Genomic DNA, 24835 nt, shown 5'->3' with positions numbered 1-24835 from the left:
AGGAGGCAGAGATTGGGACCTCCTGGTGTCCGTTGCCTCCAGGCTTCCACTGTTGGCTCAGAAACAGAGGGAGAGGGGCCGGCCCTGTGGTTTGCTTGGCATGGCAGCTCCCAGGCAAACAGACCCCTTCCACTGGAGCGGCTCGGCACTTTCTCAGGACTGTCCTCTCCAGTGGTCTGGGAGCCCTGAGAAAGCAAGAGGCTTTGCCTGGGGACCCTCACCAGTGTGTGCCAAAACAGAACTTGAACCCAGAACTTCCTGATTATGACACTGGTTATCTGTCCTAGGGTTTCTTGAACCTTTTCATGACTCCTTTTCACTCGAGAAATTTTTATGCAACACCAGGTATCTAGACATATAAACTAGGTCTACAAATCCAACATTTACTGAGAAGAAATCAGAATTTCATGACGCCCCCGTTCAGCTCCAGGACCCCGTATGGGGTTGCAGCCTACGGTTTAAGAAACCGGGCCCCAGCTCATGTCCCACAGAGCCTTGCTGCTGTGATGACAGATAGGATGGTCTTGGAAAGATCTCTTGTGGTGTTACATGTCAAGAGGCCCTCGGGAGCCTAACAGGAAAAAACTTTGCAGAACAGTAGCTCACCTACGACCCTTCAGGATGACCCAGATGATGCATGACTTCCCCCCCTCCCCCCACTCAGGCTGCTCCTTCTCAGTCCGGATCCCCAGACACCTGCTCTGACAGAGGGAGGGCCCTCAGCCCTTGGAACCAAAGTGCCCGGACAGTACCCGGCCCTTAAGAAAGCCCTTAGCAGCTGGTACCTGGCAGTGTCTCTGCTTCTTCCCAGCTTTTGCGGGGGGGGGGGGGGGGCACGCACATACATGCACAGTAACCTCTCAGTGGTTCATAAATAGGGAAGCAGGCTTGGGCCAGGGCAGGCCTTGGCCCAAGCCTCCCAGGAGTTGTCTCCGGGGCCTGCTCCACTGGAGGCTCTGTAGAGGATCTTCTGAGCCAGGGAGATCCCTGTTGCTCCATTCTTTCCTTTGAGGGCAGGTATATTCCCAGCCCCGAAGGCCACCCTTCATCTCTGGTAGCTTTGGGTGATCTGCACCCGCCACTAGTAGAGGGATCCCTCAGTCCCTTCCTGTCACCGTGCTGTCTCTGCCTCTCCCTCCCTTTGGCGCCCTGGCCATCAATCCCTGACCTTCCTTGGCAGATGCTTCCCCCAGGCAAAAGATCCAGAACCTCAGCCGCTTTGTGTGGAAGCAGGCGACTGTGGCCAGCGAGCTGTGGGAGAAGTTGACTGCCCGCTGTGTGGATCAGCATCGCCACATTGAGCGTACCTTGGAGCAGCTGCTGGAGATCCACGGAGCCATGGGGGAGCTGGGAAATGCCCTGACTCAGGCCGAAGGCATCCGGGCTACCTGGGAGCCCATCGGGGACCTCTTCATCGATTCCTTACCAGAGCACATCCAGGCCATTAAGGTACAAGGGATCTGAACCCATCAGGTGTTTGCCATGGGGCCCCAGGCCTGATAGTCTCCTCAGACTTTGCCAGACCGTTGCAAGCCTGGACTCCTGAGACATCACTGGGCACAGGGGCCTAGCTTTGGGCTCCTGCAGTTTCCAGAGGTGTCAGAGTGGAGAGGTCAGAGCAATGGGTGAGCTCTCACTGGCTGTTCTAAGGGGGATTGAGGTGACTCCTAGGCACTGGATGAGGGAAGAGCTACATAGGGAAGTGACCATCGTGTCCCTTGTCCCTGCTGGGCTGGGGGGCTGTTTCCCCTGTAGATGTTCACAGAGGAGCTGGCCCCAGTGAAGGAGGGGGTGAAGTTGGTGAACGAGCTGGCTCACCAGCTGGCCATCTCTGACGTGCACCTCTCCATGGAGAACTCCCGGGCCCTGGAGCAAATCAATACCCGCTGGAAACAGCTGCAGGTAGCAGTGCTGCCCAGCACCCAGCTGGAGGGAGGGAGGGAGGGAGGGAAGGACGGAGGAAGAGATAAAGTCTCTCTCACTGGGGTGAATGGGGAAAAGTCTAGAGCCCCAAACTGCTCCAAAGGGTTAAGTGAAAGGACGGCTCCCAGGAGCTCCGAGTGGGTGAAAGCAGGTTGGCATCAGGGTGCCCCATCTCAGACGGGTGGGGAGTGACTGTGGCCGTTCGGGAAGAGGTCAGTGGATGATTCCGGGGATCCAGAAATCTCTCGAACTCTGGAGCCAACGTCATTCTTGCTTACTTTCCCCACAGGCTTCAGTTAATGAACGGCTCAAGCAGCTCCAGGATGCCCACCGTGACTTTGGACCAGGATCCCAGCACTTCCTATCCAGTGCGTGAGCCAAGACGGGCGTAGCTTAATTGAGTTTCCCTAAGCCTTAGTCTTGGGAGCCTTCATGGATCCCACAAACCCAGCAAAAGGTTGGGGAAGGTGGGGAGAGGCCCCCATCACTGAGATCCATCTCTGAATTGGCCACCTGAACTTGAGCCGGCCCCAGGCTCTGAGGCCTAATCAGGAGAGAGCTGTGTCTCTAATAGGTCAGTGGGGAGCCTGGTCCCCAAGGCTCCATGTTCCGATAGCTGAGGGGCTCCTAGCCCCGGAGCAGTGAAAAGGACTCAGCTTCTCTGACACACATGCTCTGCCGTTACCCCTGAGGCTCTGGGATTGTGAAATTTCCAAGCTTGGAGATGGGGTGGCACAGGGAAAAGAGGGTGCTCCCCCTCCAGTGCACCAAAATAGTGCCAAGGACCCTTTCCTGGGGAAGGCTGTCGGCCCACTGGGCACCCCCAGGGCTTCCTTCCTGGCTGGCTGGAGACACCTGGTTGTGTGTTGTTTTCCATCTTTGGCAACTCTGTGGCATTTGGAAGCAGAGACCTTTGCCTCCCTGCAGCACTTTCTCGGTCTCTGCCAAGACCCCCCCCCAGGCTAGCTGTTGGGTCGCCATGGGTGCTGGGTTGGGGAGCCCACAGAGCCAGTTGCTATTCTCTTTCTCTCTTCTTTTACCAGCCTCTGTGCAGGTCCCCTGGGAAAGAGCAATTTCACCCAATAAAGTGCCCTACTACATCAAGTGAGTGAGTGTGTGTGTGTATGTGGGGGAGCACCTCCCAGCCCCCATCCTACCTCATGGCCACCAGTTCCTCAGCTGGCCGCTCTCACCCCCTCGATTTTCCACTCCAGTTCCCCATCAGGGGCCCGGGAATTGTGGGAGGAGCTCCCCTTGCATGTGTGCATGTGGGGACCAAGGCCCGGGGTAAGTGACACTCGGGCCCTTGTGTTTTGTAGCCATCAGGCCCAGACCACATGTTGGGACCACCCCAAGATGACGGAGCTATACCAAACATTGGGTAAGAATGTGAAAGTGGCAGGGGGAGCTTTCCAGGTGCCTCCACCCTCAAGGACACCAGCCTTTGGGGACCCTCCACCTGAGCCAAAGGTCATCACTCAACCTCTTGGGACGTTTGTGCTCCTGGGCGAGATGCTTGGAATAGGGGATTCAGAGTCTCTCCTGTGGTCACCCTCCTTGCCCACACCTGAGCCACACTGTTTCCAGCTCCCCTTTTCCCAACCCTGGCACCAGAAAGTCTCTTTTCTCTCTCTTGGCAGCTGACCTGAACAACATCAAGTTTTCAGCTTACCGGACGGCCATGAAACTCCGCCGAGTCCAGAAGGCCTTACGCTGTACGTCTCTAGCCTTCTGGCCCCTACTACTCCAGCCTTTCAGTCCATCCTGATCAGAGTTATGAGGGATAGATTGGGGAAGTGGGGATCAGGAGCCCTGTCCAGAGGCTGGGAGGGTTTGGAATCCGAGTCAAACCTAGACCCAACCTTCTCTTGGCCATCCTGTGCGACCCCTGGAAATTCATGTGCTTTAGAGGAGGGATTTTGCAGCGGGAGAGTGCAGGGAAATGCTGGGCCTCCGTGGCCCTCGGATAACTAAGCCAACTCCCAAGGCACGGTGGAACGAGCCTGTTGTGGCTGGGCCTCTGTGGCCAATGCCTGTGCACGTCCGAGAGGGTGCTGAGATGAGAGGGAATGAGGAGGGGGGTGCTTCTTTTCCTTGGAGCTCATGAGAGGTAGTCATTTGTGACCCAGAGCAGAAGTAGCAGTGCTAGGGCGAGATGGGCCCGGACATGGCGTACAGGAAGGAGGCGAGGCTCATGTTGACCTGCCATGCTCATGCTTGGGTGGTTTCTTGATCTACTTGCCTGGGGATCCCATGTGGCTCCACCTTTCCACAGTGGACCTGGTAACCCTGAACACGGCTCTGGAGATCTTCAATGAGCACGATCTGCAGCCCAGTGAGCACGTGATGGATGTGGTCGAGGTCATCCACTGCTTAACAGCCCTGTATGAGCGGCTGGAGGAAGAGAGGGGTATCTTGGTGAATGTGCCACTCTGTGTGGACATGAGCCTCAACTGGCTCCTCAACGTGTTCGATAGGTAGGCTGGAACCACCCCTGCGGACCCGGGGGGAAGAAGTGGAGGCTGGGAAGGCCGCCAGCTCCCACTAAAGTGGAGCCAGACTGGCCCGGGGCCTTGTGGGTACCTGCTGCCCACTCCAGCACCTGATCTGTTTCCCTTATGTCTCATAGTGGGCGCAGTGGAAAGATGCGAGCCCTGTCTTTTAAGACCGGCATTGCCTGCTTGTGTGGAACAGAAGTGAAAGAGAAATTTCAGTGTGAGTTTGGTCCTGAAAGCTGGGAAGGGCTATGGCTCTGGACAGCCACGGGGGGTGGGGGAGGTTTGGCAGCTCCCTTGCGAGTCTGCCTGGCCCATGCAGATTGGCCACCCCAGAAGGGCCACTCGAGGTGCTTTTGAGGGTCTGCCCCAGGGGCTTTGCCCCCCAACTCAGCTGGTTTCTCAAAGCTAGGCAGGTCTGAGCCAGATTGAAGCAGATGGGGAGGATGGATGAGGGAGGATTTTAGCTATTCCTCTGCTGGCTGCTATGGGGCTGATGATGCAGGAAGCAGCCAGCGAGCCCATTATCTTGGCGTTCAGCAGCAGCCATCTGCCTTTCTCTTCCTTTATTGATTGAGTGGGATAGCCCAAGAGTCTGACCTGGGGTAGCCACAACAGGTAGGGAAAGAAGGAAAGGGGAGGATATTGCCAGGGTCAGACCCGTGGCAATGAACACATTCTAGCAGAAGGGGAAGAGGCCAGGCTGTCTGAAGTTACTCACCCCAGGGGACTGGGAAGATGGTGCCTTCCCAAGAAATCGGGAAGTTGAAAGGAAGGATGAGAGGGGCTCTAGGAACTCTGCTAGGGAATAAGCTCACCAGACGGCCAAGGCCACACTTGGAGGCTGGGCTTAGACATTGAGGCCCCTCGGCAAGGCTCGGAGGACTATTTGGGTGGTTGGTCCAGAGGTGCCCAGAGAGGGGAGGCTGAACCAATCGGCCCTTCCTCAAGCTTCCTAAGGCTTTGGTCCAGTTAGCAATGTGTCTGACTGGCTGGCCACTGGCGCCCCCTCCCCCCATCCTTAAGTCTCCCGACCTTTCTCTGGCCATCTCTCTCCAATCTGACTGCCCCTGTCACTCAGGGACAATGTGCTCTCAGTTTTCCTGGTTATAACTAGGCCAAGTTGAACAGGGTTTTGTACCAGGGTGCCAAAATGTAGAGGGTGGCTGTAGCATTTCATCTTCTTCGGCAGGGAGAAACAATCGAGCTTAGTTTCTCGTTAGTGAGCCTGTTCCGTGTGAGCCGAGGCCAGCCTTGGCCAGCTCTATTCCCTGGCAGCAACCTGCTAATAACTCCGGGCTTCCCGTTTTTATCTTTGGCCTTGGCCTGCCATCACTCAGGCTCTCTCCCTGAGGTGTCACCTCTCAGCACACTACCCACAACTGATGTAGACCTTGGGCTCCTTTTGTGCCACATGAAGTCAGGGCCCAGCTTTCAGAGGGTCCGAGCCTTCCCAGGGTCTTGTGCTAAGTGTGTGCCTGTATCCCCCTCGGTGGCTGTCCTGCAGACCTCTTCAGCCAAGTAGCCACCGGGGGCAGTCAGTGCGATCAGCGCCACCTGGGTGTTCTGCTGCACGAGGCCATCCAGGTTCCTCGCCAGCTGGGGGAAGTGGCCGCCTTCGGGGGAAGCAACGTGGAACCCAGCGTCCGCAGCTGCTTCCGCTTCGTGAGTAGAGTGGGCAGGGGACCTGCTGCGAGTGAGGTGGTGGTGCCCAATAGAGGAAGCGTCCTCATGGTTCCTGGGGGTCACTTCACTTCTGCCAGGAAGTTGGGGAAGGGGCTTGGTCTGGCCAGAGCCAGGCCAGCAGGCTGGCAGCAGGGCAAGCCATTTACTAGAAAAACTCCCCAAGCCCACCCAGGCCTGCCTCAGGCCTCAGCTCTTCTCGGGTCTTTCCCCAGAGCACAGGAAAGCCGGTCATTGAAGCCGCCCAGTTTCTGGAGTGGGCCAACCTGGAGCCACAGTCCATGGTGTGGCTGGCCGTGCTGCACCGAGTGACCATTGCAGAGCAGGTGAAGCACCAGACCAAGTGCTCCGTGTGCAGGCAGTGCCCCATCAAAGGCTTCAGGTAGGGGACCACCCCCTCCCTTCACAATAGGGCTGGCAGGGGATGGCTCCCCCACATACACATGAGGAAACTGAGGCACAGAGATTGTGATTTGTCCTGAATCAGATAGCTAGTGAGTATCTGAGGCAGAATTGGCATCTGGACCTTCCAGGGCCTGGTCCAGAACAAGACAGGTGGCACCTGGGCTCAGGATGTGATAGGTGTCCTGTTAGGCACACCATCTCCCCTACACCAAATGTTGGAATAGGTACCGAGTGCTCCCAAGGCTATAAGCTGTGCCACAGAAGCCCGGCAGGGTGCCAGGGGACTCAGTGTGACCATCAGGGTTTGCCCTGAGAGCTGTCCAGGTGTCAGCAAATCAATCAAAATCAGCAAAGGCCTATCAGCCTTAGGAAATAGGAATTCGCTGACTCGCTCCATTCAAAGTGGCACATACTGAGCACGTTGCGTGTGCCAGGCACCACACTGAGCCAGCGTGGGGCCAGTCACAGAGACACCTCTCCTGCTCCCTTGACGAGAGAGAAAAGTCTCGCGAGAATGAGTCACTTTGGGACTCTTCATCTTAGGGTAGATGGGCCAGAGGCCGAAGGCTCTGTCGAGCTCTGATTCAGCCCGGCATGCCTCAAGATGGGGCTCTGCTCCATGCGGCCTTGGTTTGAAGAGATGGACTCCAAACTCCCTGAGGGCAGACACGCACGTGTTTACATCCCTGACACCCAGTCCGACGGCTGGCACAGAGTAGGCGTTCACCCAGGCCATAGTAAATGGAGTGGGAGCCTTCAGGAAGCGGGCTGGGTAGGTCTCAGCACCCTTCTGCCGGCCCCCCTCCCAACAGGGTGGGCCTGACTCCATCCAACCCTTCTTGTCGCCTTTATTTCCCCAAGGTACCGGAGCCTTAAGCAATTCAACGTGGACATCTGCCAGACCTGCTTCCTGACGGGTAGGGCCAGCAAAGGGAACAAGCTGCACTACCCCATCATGGAGTATTACACGCCAGTAAGGAGGGAGGCCCTGCCGCCACTGGGGAGCTCTCTGTCTCTCTTCTGTCTCTCCCTTCCTCCTCTCTCTTCCATATGTCTCTGTTCTCTCTTCTCCTATTTCTCTCTATCTCTTTTCCCTCTCTCCCTCCTTTCTCTTCTATTTGTCTCCTCTCTCTGTTTTCTCTCTTCTATTTTTCTGTCTCTCTTCCTCCCTCCTTTCTATTTCTGTCTTTCTGTTCTCTATCTCTCTTCTGTCTCTTCCATTTCTGTCTCTGTTCTCTTTTCTATTTCTCTTCTCTCTCTGTCTCTCTCCTCTCTCTCTTCTCCTATTTTTCTCTCTGTCTCTCATCTCTCCTTTCCTCCTCTCTCTTCTATTTGTCTCTTCTCTCTCTTCCTCCCTCCTATTTCTGTCTCTGTTCTCTCTCTCTTCTATTTTTCTCTGTCTCTCTTTTTCCCTCCTCTCTATTTCTGTCTTTCTGTTCTCTATCTCTCTTCTCTCTCTTTCTCCTCTCTCTCTTCTCCTATTTCTCTCTCTGTCTCTCCCTTCCTCCTCCCTCTTCCTCCTCTCTCTCTCTTCTATTTCCCTCTGTGTGTCTCTATTTTCTGTCTCCCCCTTCTTCCTCTCTCTTCTATTTCTGTCTCTGTTCTGTATGTTTTCTCTTTCTCCTTCTCTTCTCCTATTTCTCTCTCTCTTTCTTGTCTCTTCCTTCCTCCTCTCTCTCTATTTATTGTCTCTCCCTTCCTCCTCTCTTTGATTTCTATCTCTATTCTTGCTTCTATTTCTCTCGTCTCTCTTCCTCCTCTCTCTGTCTCTATTTCTCTCTGTGTGTGTCTATTCTCTGTCTCTCCCTTCCTCCTCCCTCTCCCTCCCTCCCTGCCCCTCTCTCTTTCTCTCTCTCTCTCTTCTATTTCTCTCTGTGTCTCTCTATTTTCTGTCTCTCCCTTCTTCCTCTCTCTTCTATTTCTGTCTCTGTTCTATATGTTCTCTTTCTCCTTCTCTTCTCCTATTTCTGTCTCTCCCTTCCTCCTCCTTCTTCCTTCTTTCTCTCTCTTCTCTCTTCTAGTTCTGTTTGTTCTCTCTTTCTCCTTCTCTATTTCTCTGTCTCTCCCTTCCTCCTCTCTCTTTTCTGTCTCTCTCTTCTCCTGTTTCTCTCTGTCTCTCCCTTCCTCCTCCCTCTTCCTCCTCTCTCTTCTATTTCTGTCTCTGTTCTGTATGTTCTCTTTCTCTTCTCCTATTTCTCTCTGTGTCTCCCTTCCTCCTCTCTCTCTCTATTTTCTGTCTCTCTCCTCTCTCTTCTATTTGTCTCCTCTCTCTTCTATTTCTCCCTTCCTCCTCTCTTCTATTTCTATGTCTTATTATCACTTCTATTTCTCTCTTGTCTCCCTCCTCTCTCTCTCTTTTCTCTCTGTTTCTATTTCTCTGTGTGTGTGTGTCTATTTTCTCTCTGTCTCTTCCTCCTCCCTCTCCCTCTCCCTCGCTCCCTCTTTCTTCTATTTCTCTCTGTGTCTCTCTATTTTCTGTCTCTCCCTTCTTCCTCTCTCTTCTAGTTCTGTCTCTGTTCTATATGTTCTCTTTCTCCTTCTCTTCTCCTATTTCTGTCTCTCCCTTCCTCCTCCCTCTTCCTCCTTTCTCTTTTCTCTCTTCTAGTTCTGTCTCTGTTCTGTCTGTTCTCTCTTTCTCCTTCTCTTCTATTTCTCTGTCTCTCCCTTCCTCCTCTCTCTTCTATTTCTGTCTCTATTGTCTCTTCTGTCTCTCTCTTCTCCTATTTCTCTCTCTGTCTCTCCCTTCCTCCTCCCTCTTCCTCCTCTCTCTCTCTTCTATTTCTCTCTGTCTCTCCCTTCTTCCTTTCTCTTCTGTTTCTCTGTTCTGTGTTTTCTCTTTCTTCTATTTCTCTCTGTCTCTCTCTTCCTCCTCTCTTCAATTTCTCTCTCTCTTTCTCTCTTTCTCTCTGTCTCTCTTCCTCTGTCCTCTCTATTTCTGTCTCTGTTCTCTCTGTCCCTATTTCTCTCTGTGTCTTTTCTCTGTCTTCCTTCCTCCTCGCTCTTCTCTGTCTCTCTGCTCGCTCTCTCTTTCTCTGTCTCTGTTCCCCCCCCCCCTCCCAATTGATCATGGGCTCGGTCATCTTGTAATCTCAGAGATCTTTCAGGAGCTATTTTGATGGAGCTTACCAGGGTCTGTGGTTTGAAGTCACTGAGGTCACCGCTAGGCCCTCTTTCGTGCTTGTCCTTCATTATGCTGGGGACAACAAAGCCCTCATTGATCTGCCCTTTCTGTCCCCATGATTGTTTTTCTGGGCAGTGAAAACAATCTCCCTAAGAGTCAGGAATTTGACCTTGCTTATGGGACTGGTCTCTGTCTCCCAAAGTAGTAAATTCATGCTGTCTCTGCTCAGAGTATCATCAGCATCGTGGAGTTAGCAGTTTCCTGTCCTGAACTCCCACAGTCCTTTTTGGGGATAGTTGCTTCTTCAGACCTTCTTGTTTTAGCCTCCCCTCCTGTCGCTCACCCCAGCACGGAGCCTTGGCAATGCACACTTACATTCCACTTTGATCACTTGGCCAGCATACATGGGTCCGCGACTGGGGCTTTCCAAGATGTGTAGGAGTTTTAAGAAATATGACCCAGTGCACTCAGACATGTACGGCCCAGGCTCCTGGATGCTCTCCAGAAACCCTCAGTCCCTTACTGGCTGGCTGGAGGCCCCAGCGGTGGTGATGGTGATAGGTCAGCCTTCATTTCTGTCTCTCCACAGACTACTTCAAGTGAGAATGTAAGGGATTTTGCTACGACGCTGAAGAACAAGTTCCGGTCCAAGCAGTATTTCAGCAAACACCCTCAGAGAGGATACCTGCCCGTGCAGTCTGTGCTGGAAGCGGACTACACCGAGCTGTGAGTACCCACTCCCTGAGCCCTGGGAAACTGCTGGATGTGAAGCCAGATGGCCTCCCTAGGCACACATGGACCCCATTGTGCTGAACCAGGGAGGGTCTGGGGACGGTGGCCCAGCCATGAGGAAGGAAGCGATTTGGGGGCAGGGGGCCAGGACAAAGCGAGAGGCGTCCAGATGTTGACCCCTGGCTGCCCTCCCTCAGGCCGGCCTCCTCTCCGATGTTGCCGCACTCCGATACGCATTCCCGCATCGAACACTTTGCCAGCAGGTACCAGAGTGGGCTCTGCCAGCCGAGGCAGGGGGAGGCCGGGAGAGGGGAATCCATGAGGAAACTGGGGAAGGTGGTCCAGCCAGATGAGGCCTTGCATAGGCCTGTGCCCTGGGAGAGCTGTGTCCGGAACAACCCCAGGTGGTCGAAGAAGTGGGGAATCCAGGGAGGCGTGCCCCCTTGTGTGACTCACTTCCCTTTCCGCTCTTTTATCCCCAGGCTCGCTGAGATGGAAAGCCAGAACTGTTCCTTCTTTAATGATAGCCTGTCCCCTGATGACAGCATGTGAGTCCCCGTGGGGCCCTCCCAGCATCTCCCAGGGACTTCCCGCTTTCAGTTAGGAGAGGCCGGTCTAGGACCAGGGAATTGGGCGGGTGGGTTGTGAAGGCCCCCCCCCCTTTGAAACATGAGGTCAGGTGAGGAAAGTAAGGTTCACTACTGTGGTAGCCCCCCCCACCCAGAGCCGAGTTGTGGGGCCTCTCCTGTTATTTCACCTCTCCTCCCAATTTCGGCCTTCAGTCCCAGTGGCCTCCTGCCCCAGGCTTCGGGTCTGTTTCTGGAGAAGGGAATGAGTGTTTTCAAACAACAAAAGGGAACTCACCAACCTTGGAAAACGTATCCCCAAGATGTCAGCTTCCCACCTGCTAGTCTAGGGGAATGTCAGACACCCTTCTGCGGCAAGGTCACCCTCCTTTCCAGTGGGCCCATGAGGCAGAACCATCCCAGGTCTGCCTTGGACTGAAACAAGAGTATTACAGCTACCTGCCAGAGGGGAAATTCAGGCACAGGAAAGGGAGGTGTCATGGTCGGGACCAGCCAGTAAACCGCAAGGAGGACTCGGGCGTCCCAAGAGCACTTGCTTGCCCCCAGATCCCCACAGCCACCCCAGCCTTCTCCCGGCAAAGCCTGGATACGCAGCCCTTCTCTCTCTCTAGGCGACTACGGTAATGGTTCCCATGAGCCCCTTGGGAGAGCTGAAAGCCAGGAGCCCCCTGCCAGGGGTTTCCCTGCCTAGTAGATGTTGCTCTCTCCTCTCCCCTGTCCCCTGTCCCCCAAACCCTGGCAGAGATGAAGATCAGTATCTGCTGAGGCACTCGAGCCCCATCACGGACCGGGAGCCCACCTTTGGGCAACAGGCCCAGGACGCCGTGGCCGCCGATGACAAGGGGGAGTTGGAGAAGATCCTGGCTCACTTGGAGGATGAGAACCGGTGGGTGTGTGCCCGGAAGTGGGACAGGCTGATGAGAGGGCCTGGACATGGCCCAAGGAGCAATGGTCAGGCCTCTGCTGCTGCCCCTGGAAACTGTGCCTTCAGGCCAGGGTGTTAGTATGGGTGATGTGCAGAGAGCCGGGAAGATGAGGATTGGGCTGTTTGCACCCACATGTAGATTGTTGGGACGGGAGTGGGCTCAAACCGGACCCTCTGCTGTGAATCACAGTCAAGGTGCACGCTGGCCAGCCCTGCCACTGGGAGCCTCTCTTTCTCTGCTGACCAAGCACTGGGGTTCAGGCTCATGCAGGATGCAAGGGGGCTAAATCCCCCTCTGGCCAACTCCCCGCTTTACCAGCGGGCTGGGCCAAAAGTAGAACCAGCAAGCTGGCGGGCATCCATCCTGTTAAGTGCTGGCTCTCAGCCCACTGAGGCTGGGGAAAGGGGAGGGATTTCGGGGGCTTCCAGATGTGCTAATATGGCCAGTCAAAAAGTGGAGTGGTCCTGTGCCTCGAAGGAGTTCCTTGTCATGGTGGCTATCCCGGTCTGGCTTGGGCAGCTGGCCCAGGGCCTGTATACCACTTGGACCACAGACCTCAGGCCCCATATGTCTGGCAGGATCCTTCAGGGGGAGCTGCGTCGCCTGAAGTGGCAGCACGAAGAGGCTGCTGAGGGTCCTCCTGAAACGGCCCAGGACTCCCGCAACGAGGAACTCCTAGCTGAAGCCAGGCTCCTTCGGCAGCACAAGAGCCGCTTGGAGACCCGCATGCAGATTCTGGAGGACCACAACAGGCAGCTGGAGTCACAGCTTCTGCGTCTGCGGGAGCTGCTGCTGCAGGTGAGGGAGCCTGGGCGGCCCCGGGCCAGGCCTAGTACTTTCCCAATCGATGGCCCGAACTGGGCCCCTATGACCTGACTGCACCTCCTAATGTTCCCCATGGGCCTTTCTAAGCTGGGACTTCTCCAAACCTTCGCTTATTCCCCATGTCTTCTGAACTTCGTCCCATGAGACTTGACAGCTTTTGGGCTCCCCCAGGAACTGGCTGGCAAGGAGGCAGTAGGAGAGGCGGGGAATGGGGGATTTTTTTTTCCAGAAACAAGGCCCAAAAGGATCTGGTTCAAAATAATGCCACAGACTGCATGCTCCTTGAGGGCAGGGGCCATTTGTTTCTCTAGCATCAGACCTGGAGTCCGGCCTCGCCCGGCCACTTTGCGAGTGCTGCTCGGAGCATGGATAAGACGTTCGTGTCGTGATCCAGGGGAGATACTAGGGTTTTCTTCCAAGATATTAAAAAAAGGGGGGGTGGAAATTGCCTGTTATTGCCTGTGCCCTGACTGAGCCCTCGGTGGTCCTTGGATCCCCACTGAGGGACAGGAGGGTCACTTCTTCCTTCCTCTTTGTAGCCACCCCCTGAATCAGAAGGCAATGGCTCTGCGGGCTCCTCCCTGGCCTCTTCCCCACAGCAGTCAGAGAGCAGTCACCCCCACGAGAAGGAGCACACCACCCCAGACACTGAGGCCGCGGGTGAGCTTCCCCTTCCTCCCTGGGCTTTGGCCTTTCCCCTGGGCTCCAGCCTAGCTGGGCTGGGCCTGGAAGCCTTTCCCAGGATCTGCTGAGTGAGCTGGCTGAAAGGCCCACTTCCCTGCTTTCCCTCCCCACTCTAGATGATGTGGGCCAGAAAAGCCAGGATGTCAGCCTGTGCTTGGAAGACATCATGGAGAAGCTCCGCCACGCCTTCCCTAATGTCCGGAGCCCAGATGTGCCCACCAACACTCTGCTGGCTTCCTGAGGTGTCTTAACATCCATCCCCCACTCTGAATCCCAGTCCCGGCCACATCCCTGTCCCTGCCCCAACTGGGCTCATCCCATCACCATCGGCCCTCCTCCCTCTCCCATATCCCCCCAGCCCGGGTTAGCACACTTAAGGCAGCAGCAGGGCCTTGAGGTAAGAGCAGCCAGATTTTTTGGGGGGGGGGAAGAGGGGGGAGCCAGCAAAGGGACCTTCCAACCCTCAAGACAGCAATCCACTTCCTGTCCACACTGCCACCGTATCCCAGGATATGCTGGGTTGGGGACAGCTAGCTGGTTTGGGGATGTGAGCGGTCCTGTTCCCTCCCCTACCTGGCACCCGCCCAGGGATCCTTGCCCTCCGGCTCAGCCTGGGACCATCTGGGCACGAGCCCAGCCCCTCCCCAGAGAGGCTGGTGCAGAGTGCCCTTTCCCACAGATGGTCTGCTGCCTGGACCACCTTCCTCCCTGTGCTTCACCCCTCCCACCCCCTAACTCGGCCTTCCCTCACTGGGCAGCCTTTCAGACTAGTCTTTTTTGTCCCACTAACCCTCAGTGCCCCACTGGTGGCACTCCTAGGAGACGGGAGTCAGAGTGCCCTTGAGGACGGGGGGGGGGGGGTGTCCTTCCGCCTTTGGAAAGCAGCCTTGATTTTTCCTGGCTTCTAACACCACCTAACATTTGGGCCTTGTTTGGAAAAAATGGAAGCAATGCCAGTGTAGATTCCTTCCCCCCTCCCATTTCTTCAAGGCCTCTGCCTCTGGGGCAATTGGCCAGCAGTGTCCCAGGCAACCAGGCGGGGGAGGGGGGCTGCTTGCTTTCCTCTGCCAGTCCCCTGGGTCCTGGAGATCTGTCTGGTCCTGTCTCCTCAGGGGTTGGGGATGGCATATCAGGCCAGGTCTCTGAAGGGGCTTTATCCCCGCTGCTTCCTCAGGGCAGGAGTTGTGAAGATGCCCCTGTGCCAGTCTGGCCTCTAAGGGCTTTGAGAGGAGGCTGTGGGACTGCCATAGAGATGTTCCCAGGGCTGTGACTGGGTTTGATGCCTGCCCGGGGCTCCTCTTCTCCCTCCTCCCGGGGCAATATGGGCAGCCACAAAAATGCCAGAGCCCAGTAGAGGTGCCGCTTGTGGCACCAGGGCTTCAAGGGCTCTCCCAGAGTCTCTAGAGGGATCCCAAGGGCTTTCCCTTTGTGAATCCTCCTTTGATTCTCTCATTCTAATGCTGGATCGCGACATCTTGCCAGCTGAACTAACCTCCCTGAGCATGGCGGAGGCCCAAATAGGCAGGATGCTCGGGGCCTCTGGCCCAAACTGGAGCAGACTTCAGCGGCCTTATATCAGAAGGAGCTCTAGAACAGGGCCCTAGAATCCAGTCTGGCCGTCTAGCTCTCTCTGCACTCCACCTAGGTCCATCTCTGGCTGCCCTGTGCCATCAGTATTCATACATTAAATCCTAATACCTCGTGAAGTCCTCACGTTCTGCCTCGCTCTTTGTCAGGCCCAGCCTTCAGCCGCGTGGGGGAAGTGCCTGGATGCCCACATCCTCAGCTGTTCCCTCAGGAGGACTTCCTCTGGGGCACAGGCCACTCTGGGATGCGGGCTCCTGGGCCTGTCAACAGAGTCCCTCCATTACCCCCAGGGCCTGGAGAGACCAAATCAAAGTTCTATCCTGTCCCAGATCCCCTAGTGTACCAGAAAGGACACCATGGTCTCCTTTTCTGGCCTTCCCCATCTCACTCCCCCCCAGGTCCTAGGCAAGGCCATGTAGTTGACTCTTCAACCCCTTCTCTTTGTGAGGGCTCGCTTGACCTCCTAAAGGAAACAGAGGCCAATTTCCCCTTTGGGTGGCTGTAAGACAGGTGGGGGGGGAGGGTAGAAGAGAAAGAGACTCCGCACCTGTGGCAGTCAAGATGGTGACCAAGCCTGTTCCGTGTCAGAGCTCTTCGGGGCTGGATAGCTAGGCCTTGGGCTTCATGGCCTAAGCTCATACCCCAAGGTTCGGGAGCTTCTGCTCTGGCCACAAAAGGGATGAGAATGATACAAAGGTGCCAGGGAGATCACAGAGGGAGAGCTGAGGGTCTTCCCAGAGGCCCAAGGAGGAGCTGGTAGATGGAAACAGGAAAGCACTTGCTCCTTGTCAGGACGGCTCTGCTCTCCCAGGTGGATGTCCCAGAGTATTTTTTTTTTAACCAGGAACACCCTGGAAGGATCCCCCAGGCCCAAGAGCTCAGCCACCCACCTCCGAGAGGGAGTGAGTCAGGCCGGCAGGGATGCAAGGGGACTTGGCTAGCAGGTGCAACAGGAGGTGGCGGGGAAGGATGGGGGCTCAGGCCCGTGGTCATCCCAGCGGTGTCGCTTTTATGGCAGAAATGAGCCCTGGGAATCCTTGAACGTGCTGTATGTCGTCAGAGTATCTATTGTGTACTGGGTTCAACACTGTTGAATTTCTTGTCACATATCCGAGTGCTTGGGAGCAGGGCGGGGGGTGTCGCTAGCAGCTTACAGAAGGGCTTCTTGTTGTGGGCTTCGCGTAGCTAGCTTTAGGGGCCACGGGTGGCCTGACTTGGCCAGAGTGGCAGGCGAATGGTGCCGGTGATGACTGAGGACTGACTGAGTGTTTGCCATGATGGGTCTGGGGATGAGCAGTGGAGAAGCGCATGCACTGTGCTCAAGAGCTGGACCGGCCCCACCCATCTCCGTTCCCACTTGACTAGGGCTGGGAGTAGGAATCACATCCTCCTTTCCCCAAGTGGGCACAGGGCGGGGCCCAGAGGCTGGGGTGGCCTCTGGCCACGTGTTCGACAGGTGGAGCCAGCACTTTTCATGAAGTGAGTGTTCAGAATGGCCCCGGCCCGACTCCAGAGCTCTTTGGGCCGGGAGCCAAGGTTCAGAAGAAGAAGGGGCCGAAGACCTGGCAGATCTTAAAAAGGGCACGCAGGGACCTGACTGGGCTCAAGGAGCCTTCCTTCCTTGGCACCCTGCGAGAAGGGTGCCTTTCTTCCCCGGGGAGTACCTGGGCCATCCCATCCCCAACTCCAGTTGCCGGGAGGCTAAGGGCTGAGGCAGGGGGAGGGGGTGTTCCCGAAGACTTGGGGCTGGGGGCAAATTGGCTTCCTTTGGTTACCACTCACCGTGGTGCTGTTTCCTCTTCTAATTCTGCTTTAGAAAGAATAAATTTGTATTTGTACGCTTCGGCTCTTCTTCATGACTCTCCTTTCTGCCCATGGCCTTGTTCCCACCGAAACCTTTTCCAGGGGACAGAGGGGCACCCAGAGGTTCTTCCAAGGTTCCTCCTCTGAGCCTGTGGTTTGCAGGGTCCAAGGTACTGGCACTGGGACATGAGCAAAACCAAAGTGCATCTTGAGGTCCAGGTTTTCTTCTGCCTCTCACTAATAATGGCCTCCTTTCCAGTCTCCCGGCTCCCAAATAATTGGCAATTTTTTATTATTTTTTTTCTAAATTTTATTTATGTATTTATTTACTTATCTATTTATTTATTATTTAGCCATTATTTATCTGCTTGCTAAATTAATTTACTAAATAAATTAAATATTATTTATTTCTTATTTCTGTTGCTTCCAGTTTGCCCTCAAGCCTCAGGCATTTGAGGGATGGAAGATGGCACTGGGTTCTCAAGACATAAGGCCTTTATAGGGAGAGCCGGGAGGCTGTTTCCTGGATAACCACTGTCACAAGGGAGGGGAAGGGGAGGGGGGAAATCTCACCCATGCTGTCACTGGGGGGGGGCCATCTGGACATTTCCCATTTCAAAAAATGCTTGCTAAATTAGGCCCCTCCCCTTAAACATGTCCCCTTCACTTCAGCCCCCTAAGACAGAGCTTTAATAGCCTTAATTTGCTGCTCACTATTTTGAAAAAGAAACCAGGGTCCAGTAAGGACCCTGTAGCTCTCAGCTCAGCTCGGGACCTCCTGTTGGGCCAGAGCAAAGGTTCTCCACCTGGCTTTGGTGCTAGGGACACCTTCTGGGAAATGGATTTTTCAAATGCATAAGAGACAAGGAAACTAAAGTGAAATATTTGCACAATATTAAAAACATGCACACAAGTCCATGGACCAGGGCCCAGAGAGTAGCCCCAGCTGCCCATGACCCTCTGAGCACTAAGATAGCAGCATCTGGTTTGCTTTTTCCTTTTGTTTTTGCTGAGGCAAATGGGGTTAAGTGACTTGCCCAGGGTCACACAGCTAAGAAGTGTTAAGTGTCTGAGACCAGATTTGAACTCGGGTCCTCCTGAATTCAGGGCTGGTGCTCTAACCACTGCACACCTCACTATCTGAGTAGCTGGTTTTCTTCACAAACAACTCACCTCCTCCTGCCCTGGGCCTCAGAGCATCCCTCTCTTCCTTCAGGGCCCAGCTTGAGTGGTCCCTTCTCCATGAAGTCTTTCCAGACCCTGGCTGCTAGGGCCCTCCTTCTCCAGTCTGGGTTCACCCTGATTTTATTCTGCCTATGCACAGCTGCCCAGACTCCCATGCGCACCTCTGTGCACCCAGATAGGTACTTATACAACACAGTGGGTTTTGGAGCTAGAGCTTGCCCATATGGCTGCCTATGTATGCACATTCTCTCTTACTGAAAGACAATCTCCCCGAGAAGGATTGCCCCTTTTGCTTCAGTATCCCTATGCGTTGCACACAGTAGGTGTGTTTGCCCGGGCCAGAGAACGAGGATAGTCAGCCATCTTTGGCCAAAGCTGCGGCCTACCTGTGAGGTCAGGGGAGGGCAGGAGCCAGCTCCAAGTGGTCCCCGAGGGTGACTGTTGAAATTTCAATGGGAACTTTTACATCTCAGAAACCAGCAAAGGCTCCGAATCAGGGCTTGATTTATCACTCTGTCAATCATCTATAGCCTTCCATTGGTGATAGAGAAATGCAAATTTAACGTAAGCATATGATACATCCGTCTTTTTTTCTGGAGAAGAGAGGCTCCAGATTATGGCCTGAGGCCTTGGTCTCCATCCCTTTGTCCTCTCCCACCCCCAATCCTCACCTGGAAGGATGTAAGCCAGGATTGCCAGGCTGGGGCAGCACACCCATGCCCAAGGTCCTCGAGCAGGCCCACCTGGCAGACGACAGTTTGGAAAAACCAGAACACCTCAGATTTATGTGGCACTTTTTTACGGCAGGCGTGTTACCTGAGTACCTTCAGTCTCACGTTTATTAAACACCCACCTACTGTGAGCAAGGCCCTGGGCTGGAGCCGTCAAAGCCAAAACAGCCCCTGCCCAAAAAAGCCCACATGGCACCAGAAGGATGCCAATGTGGCCAGCCTGGGCACAGGGACAACAGCTTAGAGTTGGAAGAGATGGTCAAAGCCACTGGATCCAACCCTCTTCACTTACCAGATGAGGAAACTGAGACTCAGACATATTAAGTGTCATGGCCACACAGGATATCAGCATTTAAGGTGAGAGCTGAACACGGATCTTCTTAAGTCCAAAGCCACTATACCACGCTGCCCTTCAAAAGCAAGTGGAGATGGTGGGGAATGAATTCACTACTGAGGTGGAAAACAATGACAGCTTCCTCAAATGCTGAGGGCAAGGAGAGTAACTTGAGGTAAGGCTGGTAGAAGTCATTTATACAGCACCTACTGTGTACCAGGTACTGTGCTAAGTGCTTACAAATGGGATCTCACACATGGGCTTTCTTTTCCTTTGTTCTCTGGAAGAGTTATTTTTCACCCCAGCTCCTCCCAGAGGGACCTGCGTGTCCAGCACCGAAGCGGAAACCAAAGTCGCCCCTGCTACCCCTTCTCTCCTGCCGATGCATCCTCTAAGCCATGCCACGAGCTCACAGAAAGTTCTGCACAAGCCCAATTCCTTTCCCTCTCAAGCTTGAGCCAAAAGCTCATTTAAACCTCCCTTCATACAGTTCACCTCCCAATACTTAAAAAATGGTTTGTAGAAAAACTACAAAACACTGGGTTTGAGTCTCCTGGCCAAGAGCTCCCTCTTCTCAGCTCACATCATGTGGATGCCTTCTGCTTCTAACTGCTCCTCCACCCTATCTCAGGAGGAGAGATGGGGAATAAAAGTTTACTAAGTATTTCTTTATGTGCCACACTTTGCTCTGAGTGCTTTTTACAAATATTACTTCATTAATCCTCACAAACCCCTTGGAGGTAAGTGCTGTTATCTCCACTTTATAGCTGAGAAAACTAAGGCAGACAGCAGTTGAGTGACATACCCAGGGCCACACAGCTAGTATTTGAGACTGGATTTGAACTCAGGTTTCCCTGAACCACAGTTTGGTGCTCTGTCCCCTGGGAGCAAAGGCTGCTCCATGCACATCCATGCCCAGAAGACTTATGCTGTCCTGTCTTCTCCAGCAGACTTCCCCTTTATCGTGCCCACTGTCTTCCTCAGCCTCAGTATCTCCTTATCTACAAAGGCGCCCATGTCTCTGCCATCCTCGATCCCCTGCACTCTCTGCTCTCACACTCTTCCTGACTTTGAGCAGCACAAAATCTGACTGCATCAATCAACTAAAGCTACTGTCCCCAGCAGCTCTCTAACGGCCCTTCCTAGACTCTGTGTTGACCTCTCTACAGCCTCCAACACTGCCCATCATTCTCCTCTCCTTGATACCATCTTCTCACTGAGTTTCCATAGTGCCCCATCCTGGTTCTGCCTGCTTTCTCATCCTCCTACATACCTACTAATTGGAGGGGTCCCCCAGGGCTCTGTCCAGGGCCCCTTTCTCTTCTATGGTATTTTACTTGGTCATCACATAAGCTCAAAGATTCAATTATCATCTCTATAGTAATGACTCTTTGATCTGTTTGTCCCTTCCTAACCTACAGACATTTATCTCTACCTGTCCCACAGACATCTCAAAATCAACATATCCAAAATGGAACTCATTTTCTTTTCCATTACTCCCTGGGGCACCAACAATCTCCCAGTGACCCAATGATTCCGAATTCACTTCCTCCTTTCTATCCAGTTGGTTGCCAAGTTCTGTTGATTCTACTCTCAGAACATCTCATATATACCCCCTTCTCTCCTCTGACCCTGACTTCACCCTGGAGAGGACCTCATCACCTCACTCCCATCCATCCCCTGTGCAGCTGTCAAAGCCATCTTCCCAAAGTATACATCTAAGTTCCTCCCCTCAATCAATAAACTCCAGTGGCTCCCTATTACCTCTGAACTACCTAAAATGAGACATCAATCGATTACGATTTCGGAGGGGAAGAGAGGGAGGGAAGAGAGTACTGAGGCATCACTAGTTAAGATTTTTTTTCCTACCCACTGCATGACGTCCTTGCCAATGGAGCAACTGAGAATTTAGATAGTGCATTAAATATACCATGTATGATGGGACTGACTTGGTGGGGGATAGGGGAGTATTCCAACATATTCAGTCATACCATGAAATGCTCAATATATGGCAAAGTAGTCTATCATTTATGGACCTGCTATCATTTAGTAAATATCATTATTGTTACTAGTCCTGTTTTTTTTTAATGTTTTATATTTAATGCATTACCTCAATTCTCAGTTTCCCTTTTCTGTCAAGTCATCCAAATTGTTCTTAGGTTACAAGGTAGACTTTGTTTCTCCAGCTAGGAAAACACACAAAAGCTATTTTGGTTACAACACAAATGAATAAGCTAAGGTTTGGACCTCTCCTCTTCCCAGCTTATTCTGGATCACTTGTGTTACACCAGGTCTGACTGGGCCTTTTTGGTCCCAATGATCCAAAGAGAATAAGAATAAGGATATTTTTACTTATATCACTTCTGTGTGTGTGTGTGTGTGTGTGTGTATACATACATACACATACACACACACACACACACACACACACACACTCATATCACCTCCAGGTCTAAACATACTGTGCAATATTCAAATCTGTCATCAGTTCTAAGAACCAATAAAGAAACCGCCTATACTCAAACCACCAGATACCTGGAATCTGAATAAAAAAGGATGAACCGGATGAATAATTCAGTCCAGACAGATGTTGGGCCAGAGATGAGTCCTGCAAGGTGATGATCCATCAATTGAGGAAACCTTTCCAATCTCAGATATTTATTTCATGACTCGAGGAGATCTAAATGATCTGAGTTATAATCTTGGCCTAGCTAAAAATCAAGCTGAACTTTGAGTATCAAGACTCAAAGGAAGGAATCTCAAGTAATAGGGAAAAGAACATATTTGAAACACAAAAACTTCTCAAGACACATTCAGTATGAGAAACAGCCTCAGCAAATATGGGGGAATGTCAAAGAAACCACTCTTTTTTTTCTTGGACTGCATCTTGATTATAACAAATGCGACTGCTTTATTTGTAAATAAGGAAGAACAGTAATAGAAAACATTAAACAACACTGGCCTCGAAAGAATGAATTTCAAGGAAAATCATATGGCAAGCCAACAATTTGGAGGAAAGTTTTCTTACTACTGCTGATCATCATCAAAAACTTGATCTAATGAAAAAGTTTGTGGAGACGATGGATTGGAAAAAGTGCAGATGTCCTCTATCTGAAAAATAAATTTTCAAGAATCAATGAAGTAGTTAGATCAAAGAAGCGATACTTTTAGATTCTCAAATATGGGAAATGCTAGAAGATAACCATTCAGAAAAAATTAAATTAAGTTGGAGGGGCTGAATGGTGATAACTAATGACCAAACACTTTGGGGGGGAAACTACAAGGTAGAAAATAACCTCCCAAAAAGTTAATGATCTTCTCAAAGCCTATAAAGTATAAATTCAGAAGCTATAACATATTACTCAAGATCCATTTTTAAAAATTAACATTTGGAACCTTTCCCAGAAAACTAAGCACTATCGGTGAGAAACATGAGGAATGCTTCCATCTAGAAATCTCTAGAAAGGAAAAGCAGGTGGAGACCAAGCACACTGGCTGCCTACTTTTGAAAGTGAATATGAGTGAATGTTCAAGTAACTACATTTTAAGTGAGTTGAATAGCCATAATTTTGTTTGAGAAAAAAAATTTAAATACAAAATTGATTCCTGTGACAATAGTGGCTAACAGACAAAACTTGAAACCATATTTGTAATCAGCATTAAGAAAACCCATTAGGTCCACCTGCTCTTATGGGTTTTTGTTGTTTAGTGTTCTTTTTTGCCAATAGCTAGTATTCATAGGGCACTTTGGAGCTTTCAAAAAGCTTTACACCTATTACCTCACCTGATGGGTGTGCAGTGGTATCCTCAGAAGAGTTTTAATTTGTATTGCTTTGAATTGAAAGGATGACTTTTTCTTCAATAATTCTTAACAATATACCTCTCTTCTTTTGAAAAGCGTCTATTTGTATCCTTTGGCAATTTATCTGCTGTAGATTGGATAACTACTTTTATGAATTCTTAATAGTTCCCTCTATACTTGGTTGTCAAGTTTTTATCATTTATATCCACAACAAATATTTCTTCCAACGTCTTTCCCTTTTCCTCTTACAGCTTTCCTTCATAAAGAAATGTTTAATTTAAATATATTCAAGTGTAACTTACCTCACACGTCCCTAATAATTCCTTCTATTTGTTGACTATAAACAAACAGAACTGATGAGAGATGCTGTGGAAAACCTGGTAAGACATGAAATGTGACTGCAAATGAAAAGTGGAAAGGGCAGTCGAGGATGACAAACACGCTGTGAATCTGGGTGACAAGAATGGTTAAAAAAAAAAAAAGGAACAGAATTAGGGGAGAAATTAATGAATTGCATTTTGGCCATGCTGAGTTTGAATTATATAACGAGCCATTCAGTTGGAGATCACCAGCAGGGAATTGGTCCCGTGGGACCGCTGTTTCTGGATCAAGGCCGGGGACAGAGAGATGGATTTGGGAGATGTCTTTGGGGTGTCGGTAATGGAACCCATAGGGCCGATGAGACCACTAAGGGGAGTGACAGTACAGAGAGAACACGGGTCCTGAGAGACATTATGCTAGGTGGATAGAAGACAAGACAAAAAGGGGACATGGTTTTTGAGGAGTGCCACAGAAGGCACAGGAGAAAAAGAGAATCCAGGTGGAAGGGGTAGTTGGCCAAAAGCAAATCCGGAGAGAGGTCAAGTAGAATGAAGAATGAGAGAAGGCTGATGGAGTTGGCAGCTATGTGATCACCGAAACCTTGGTGAAAGTAGTTTTGGGTCAGAGGGTACAGCCAGACACCAGGTTACAAAGGACAAAGTGAAAGTGACAGGCAAAAAACCCCAGAGACAAGAAGTTTTAGTGTGACTCCTTCTAGACATCTGTTGTGAAAAGGAGGAAAAGATATTGGATGGCAGGTTGTGGAGACACCAGGGGTGAATGAAAAGCTTTTTTTAAGGCTGGAAATATCATAGGCAGTAGGAAAGGAGCCAATGGATGAGGAGAGATGAAGAGAAGAGGTAGAAGAGAACAAGAGTTCTGGGACGGCAATGGGAATCAGAATAAAGAAAAGGGCATTTTTCCTCAGAAACAGAAGAAAAGTAGACATGGAGAGCTGAGATAGAGAGAATGTGAGGTATAGAACAGAGATGAACAACATGATGGGAGGCATGTATTTTCACGTGAGATGCTCTGCTGAGACAGCTGTGGCATAAAGGAACTGGAGGAGAGTTGAGAAGCCATTGTGGGCACTGTGAGAGTTAATTATGGAAGAATAACATGACTGCGGAGCTACACAGCAATTTTTTCTTTGCATCATGGTAACCTCCTAGTGACTTCCTGTCCTCCAAAAAAAAAATCTCCCCAATCCTACTCACAAATAAGTAAGTCAACTGCTGTGTGGTTTTCCTGAGTAGACTTCAGGATTCTGTCAACAGGAAAAGATGGCGATGAGGGCATCCCAGGGGGGAGACCATGAGGTGGTTGCTGGTAAAACACAAGCCACCACAGAATAAGAGGGAAAGGCTAGGTGGTGATGTATTGTTAAACTGGTTAAGACTGTGCCAACAGAAACAGATGACTAAGGATAAACTTAAGAATATGGCAGCAGAGTAGGAAGGATATCATTACTTTCACAAGGAATGGGAGATTGGGACATTTAAGATCTGACCATCCTTGGGAGTGATTTAAAGGAGGATATGAGCCTTGAACTGAGAAACCAAGGTTTCTGTGGGTATGACCACAAACATAAGAGCAAGGATTGGGAGGGAGAGAGACTCCCTCAGGAGAGGGAGAATGTCCCAGAGGTCTACAGAGCACCACATTAAGGACCTAGATCAGATAAGAGAATG

General features: G+C 51.8%; 2 protein-coding genes and 1 long non-coding RNA gene across 7 annotated transcripts in view; 1 reads left to right on the top strand and 2 right to left on the bottom strand.

Moving 5' to 3' along the window:
* Positions 1-16811, top strand: part of DRP2 (dystrophin related protein 2) — a 37756-nt gene extending 20945 nt beyond the window's left edge. The window contains exons 8-26 of one of the 4 annotated variants that reach the window (XM_074277036.1): positions 1181-1449; positions 1756-1902; positions 2213-2291; positions 2967-3027; positions 3243-3304; positions 3564-3638; positions 4199-4400; positions 4553-4638; positions 5926-6083; positions 6317-6483; positions 7368-7479; positions 10217-10353; positions 10557-10622; positions 10842-10907; positions 11558-11566; positions 11689-11832; positions 12451-12670; positions 13237-13357; positions 13498-16811. In XM_074277036.1, the coding sequence (XP_074133137.1) occupies positions 1181-1449; positions 1756-1902; positions 2213-2291; positions 2967-3027; positions 3243-3304; positions 3564-3638; positions 4199-4400; positions 4553-4638; positions 5926-6083; positions 6317-6483; positions 7368-7479; positions 10217-10353; positions 10557-10622; positions 10842-10907; positions 11558-11566; positions 11689-11832; positions 12451-12670; positions 13237-13357; positions 13498-13622 (2306 nt within the window). In that variant the 3' untranslated portion in view covers positions 13623-16811. Of the gene's footprint in view, positions 1-1180; positions 1450-1755; positions 1903-2212; positions 2292-2966; positions 3028-3242; positions 3305-3563; positions 3639-4198; positions 4401-4552; positions 4639-5925; positions 6084-6316; positions 6484-7367; positions 7480-10216; positions 10354-10556; positions 10623-10841; positions 10908-11380; positions 11567-11688; positions 11833-12450; positions 12671-13236; positions 13358-13497 lie in introns of all 4 variants that reach the window. The other 3 variants (XM_074277035.1, XM_074277037.1, XM_074277038.1) reach the window with 3 other exon arrangements.
* A 43-nt stretch (positions 16812-16854) lies between these two features.
* Positions 16855-18713, bottom strand: LOC141548279 (uncharacterized). The gene is made up of 3 exons (XR_012483879.1): positions 18628-18713; positions 18343-18487; positions 16855-16950 (listed from the first exon to the last, which is right to left on the bottom strand). It is a non-coding gene; the product is annotated as an uncharacterized LOC141548279 (long non-coding RNA).
* Positions 18714-21908: 3195 nt separating this feature from the next.
* The window catches only part of TAF7L (TATA-box binding protein associated factor 7 like), a 28624-nt gene continuing 25697 nt past the window's right edge, over positions 21909-24835 (bottom strand). For both annotated transcript variants that reach the window (XM_074277046.1, XM_074277045.1), the window contains exon 13: positions 21909-22132. In XM_074277046.1, the coding sequence (XP_074133147.1) occupies positions 22049-22132 (84 nt within the window). In that variant the 3' untranslated portion in view covers positions 21909-22048. The remainder of the gene's footprint in view (positions 22133-24835) is intronic.

This window comes from Sminthopsis crassicaudata, chromosome X (assembly GCF_048593235.1).
Source record: "Sminthopsis crassicaudata isolate SCR6 chromosome X, ASM4859323v1, whole genome shotgun sequence".
In the NCBI taxonomy this organism is placed as follows: Eukaryota; Metazoa; Chordata; class Mammalia; order Dasyuromorphia; family Dasyuridae; genus Sminthopsis; species Sminthopsis crassicaudata.
This window is presented reverse-complemented; position numbering and strand designations above follow the sequence as displayed.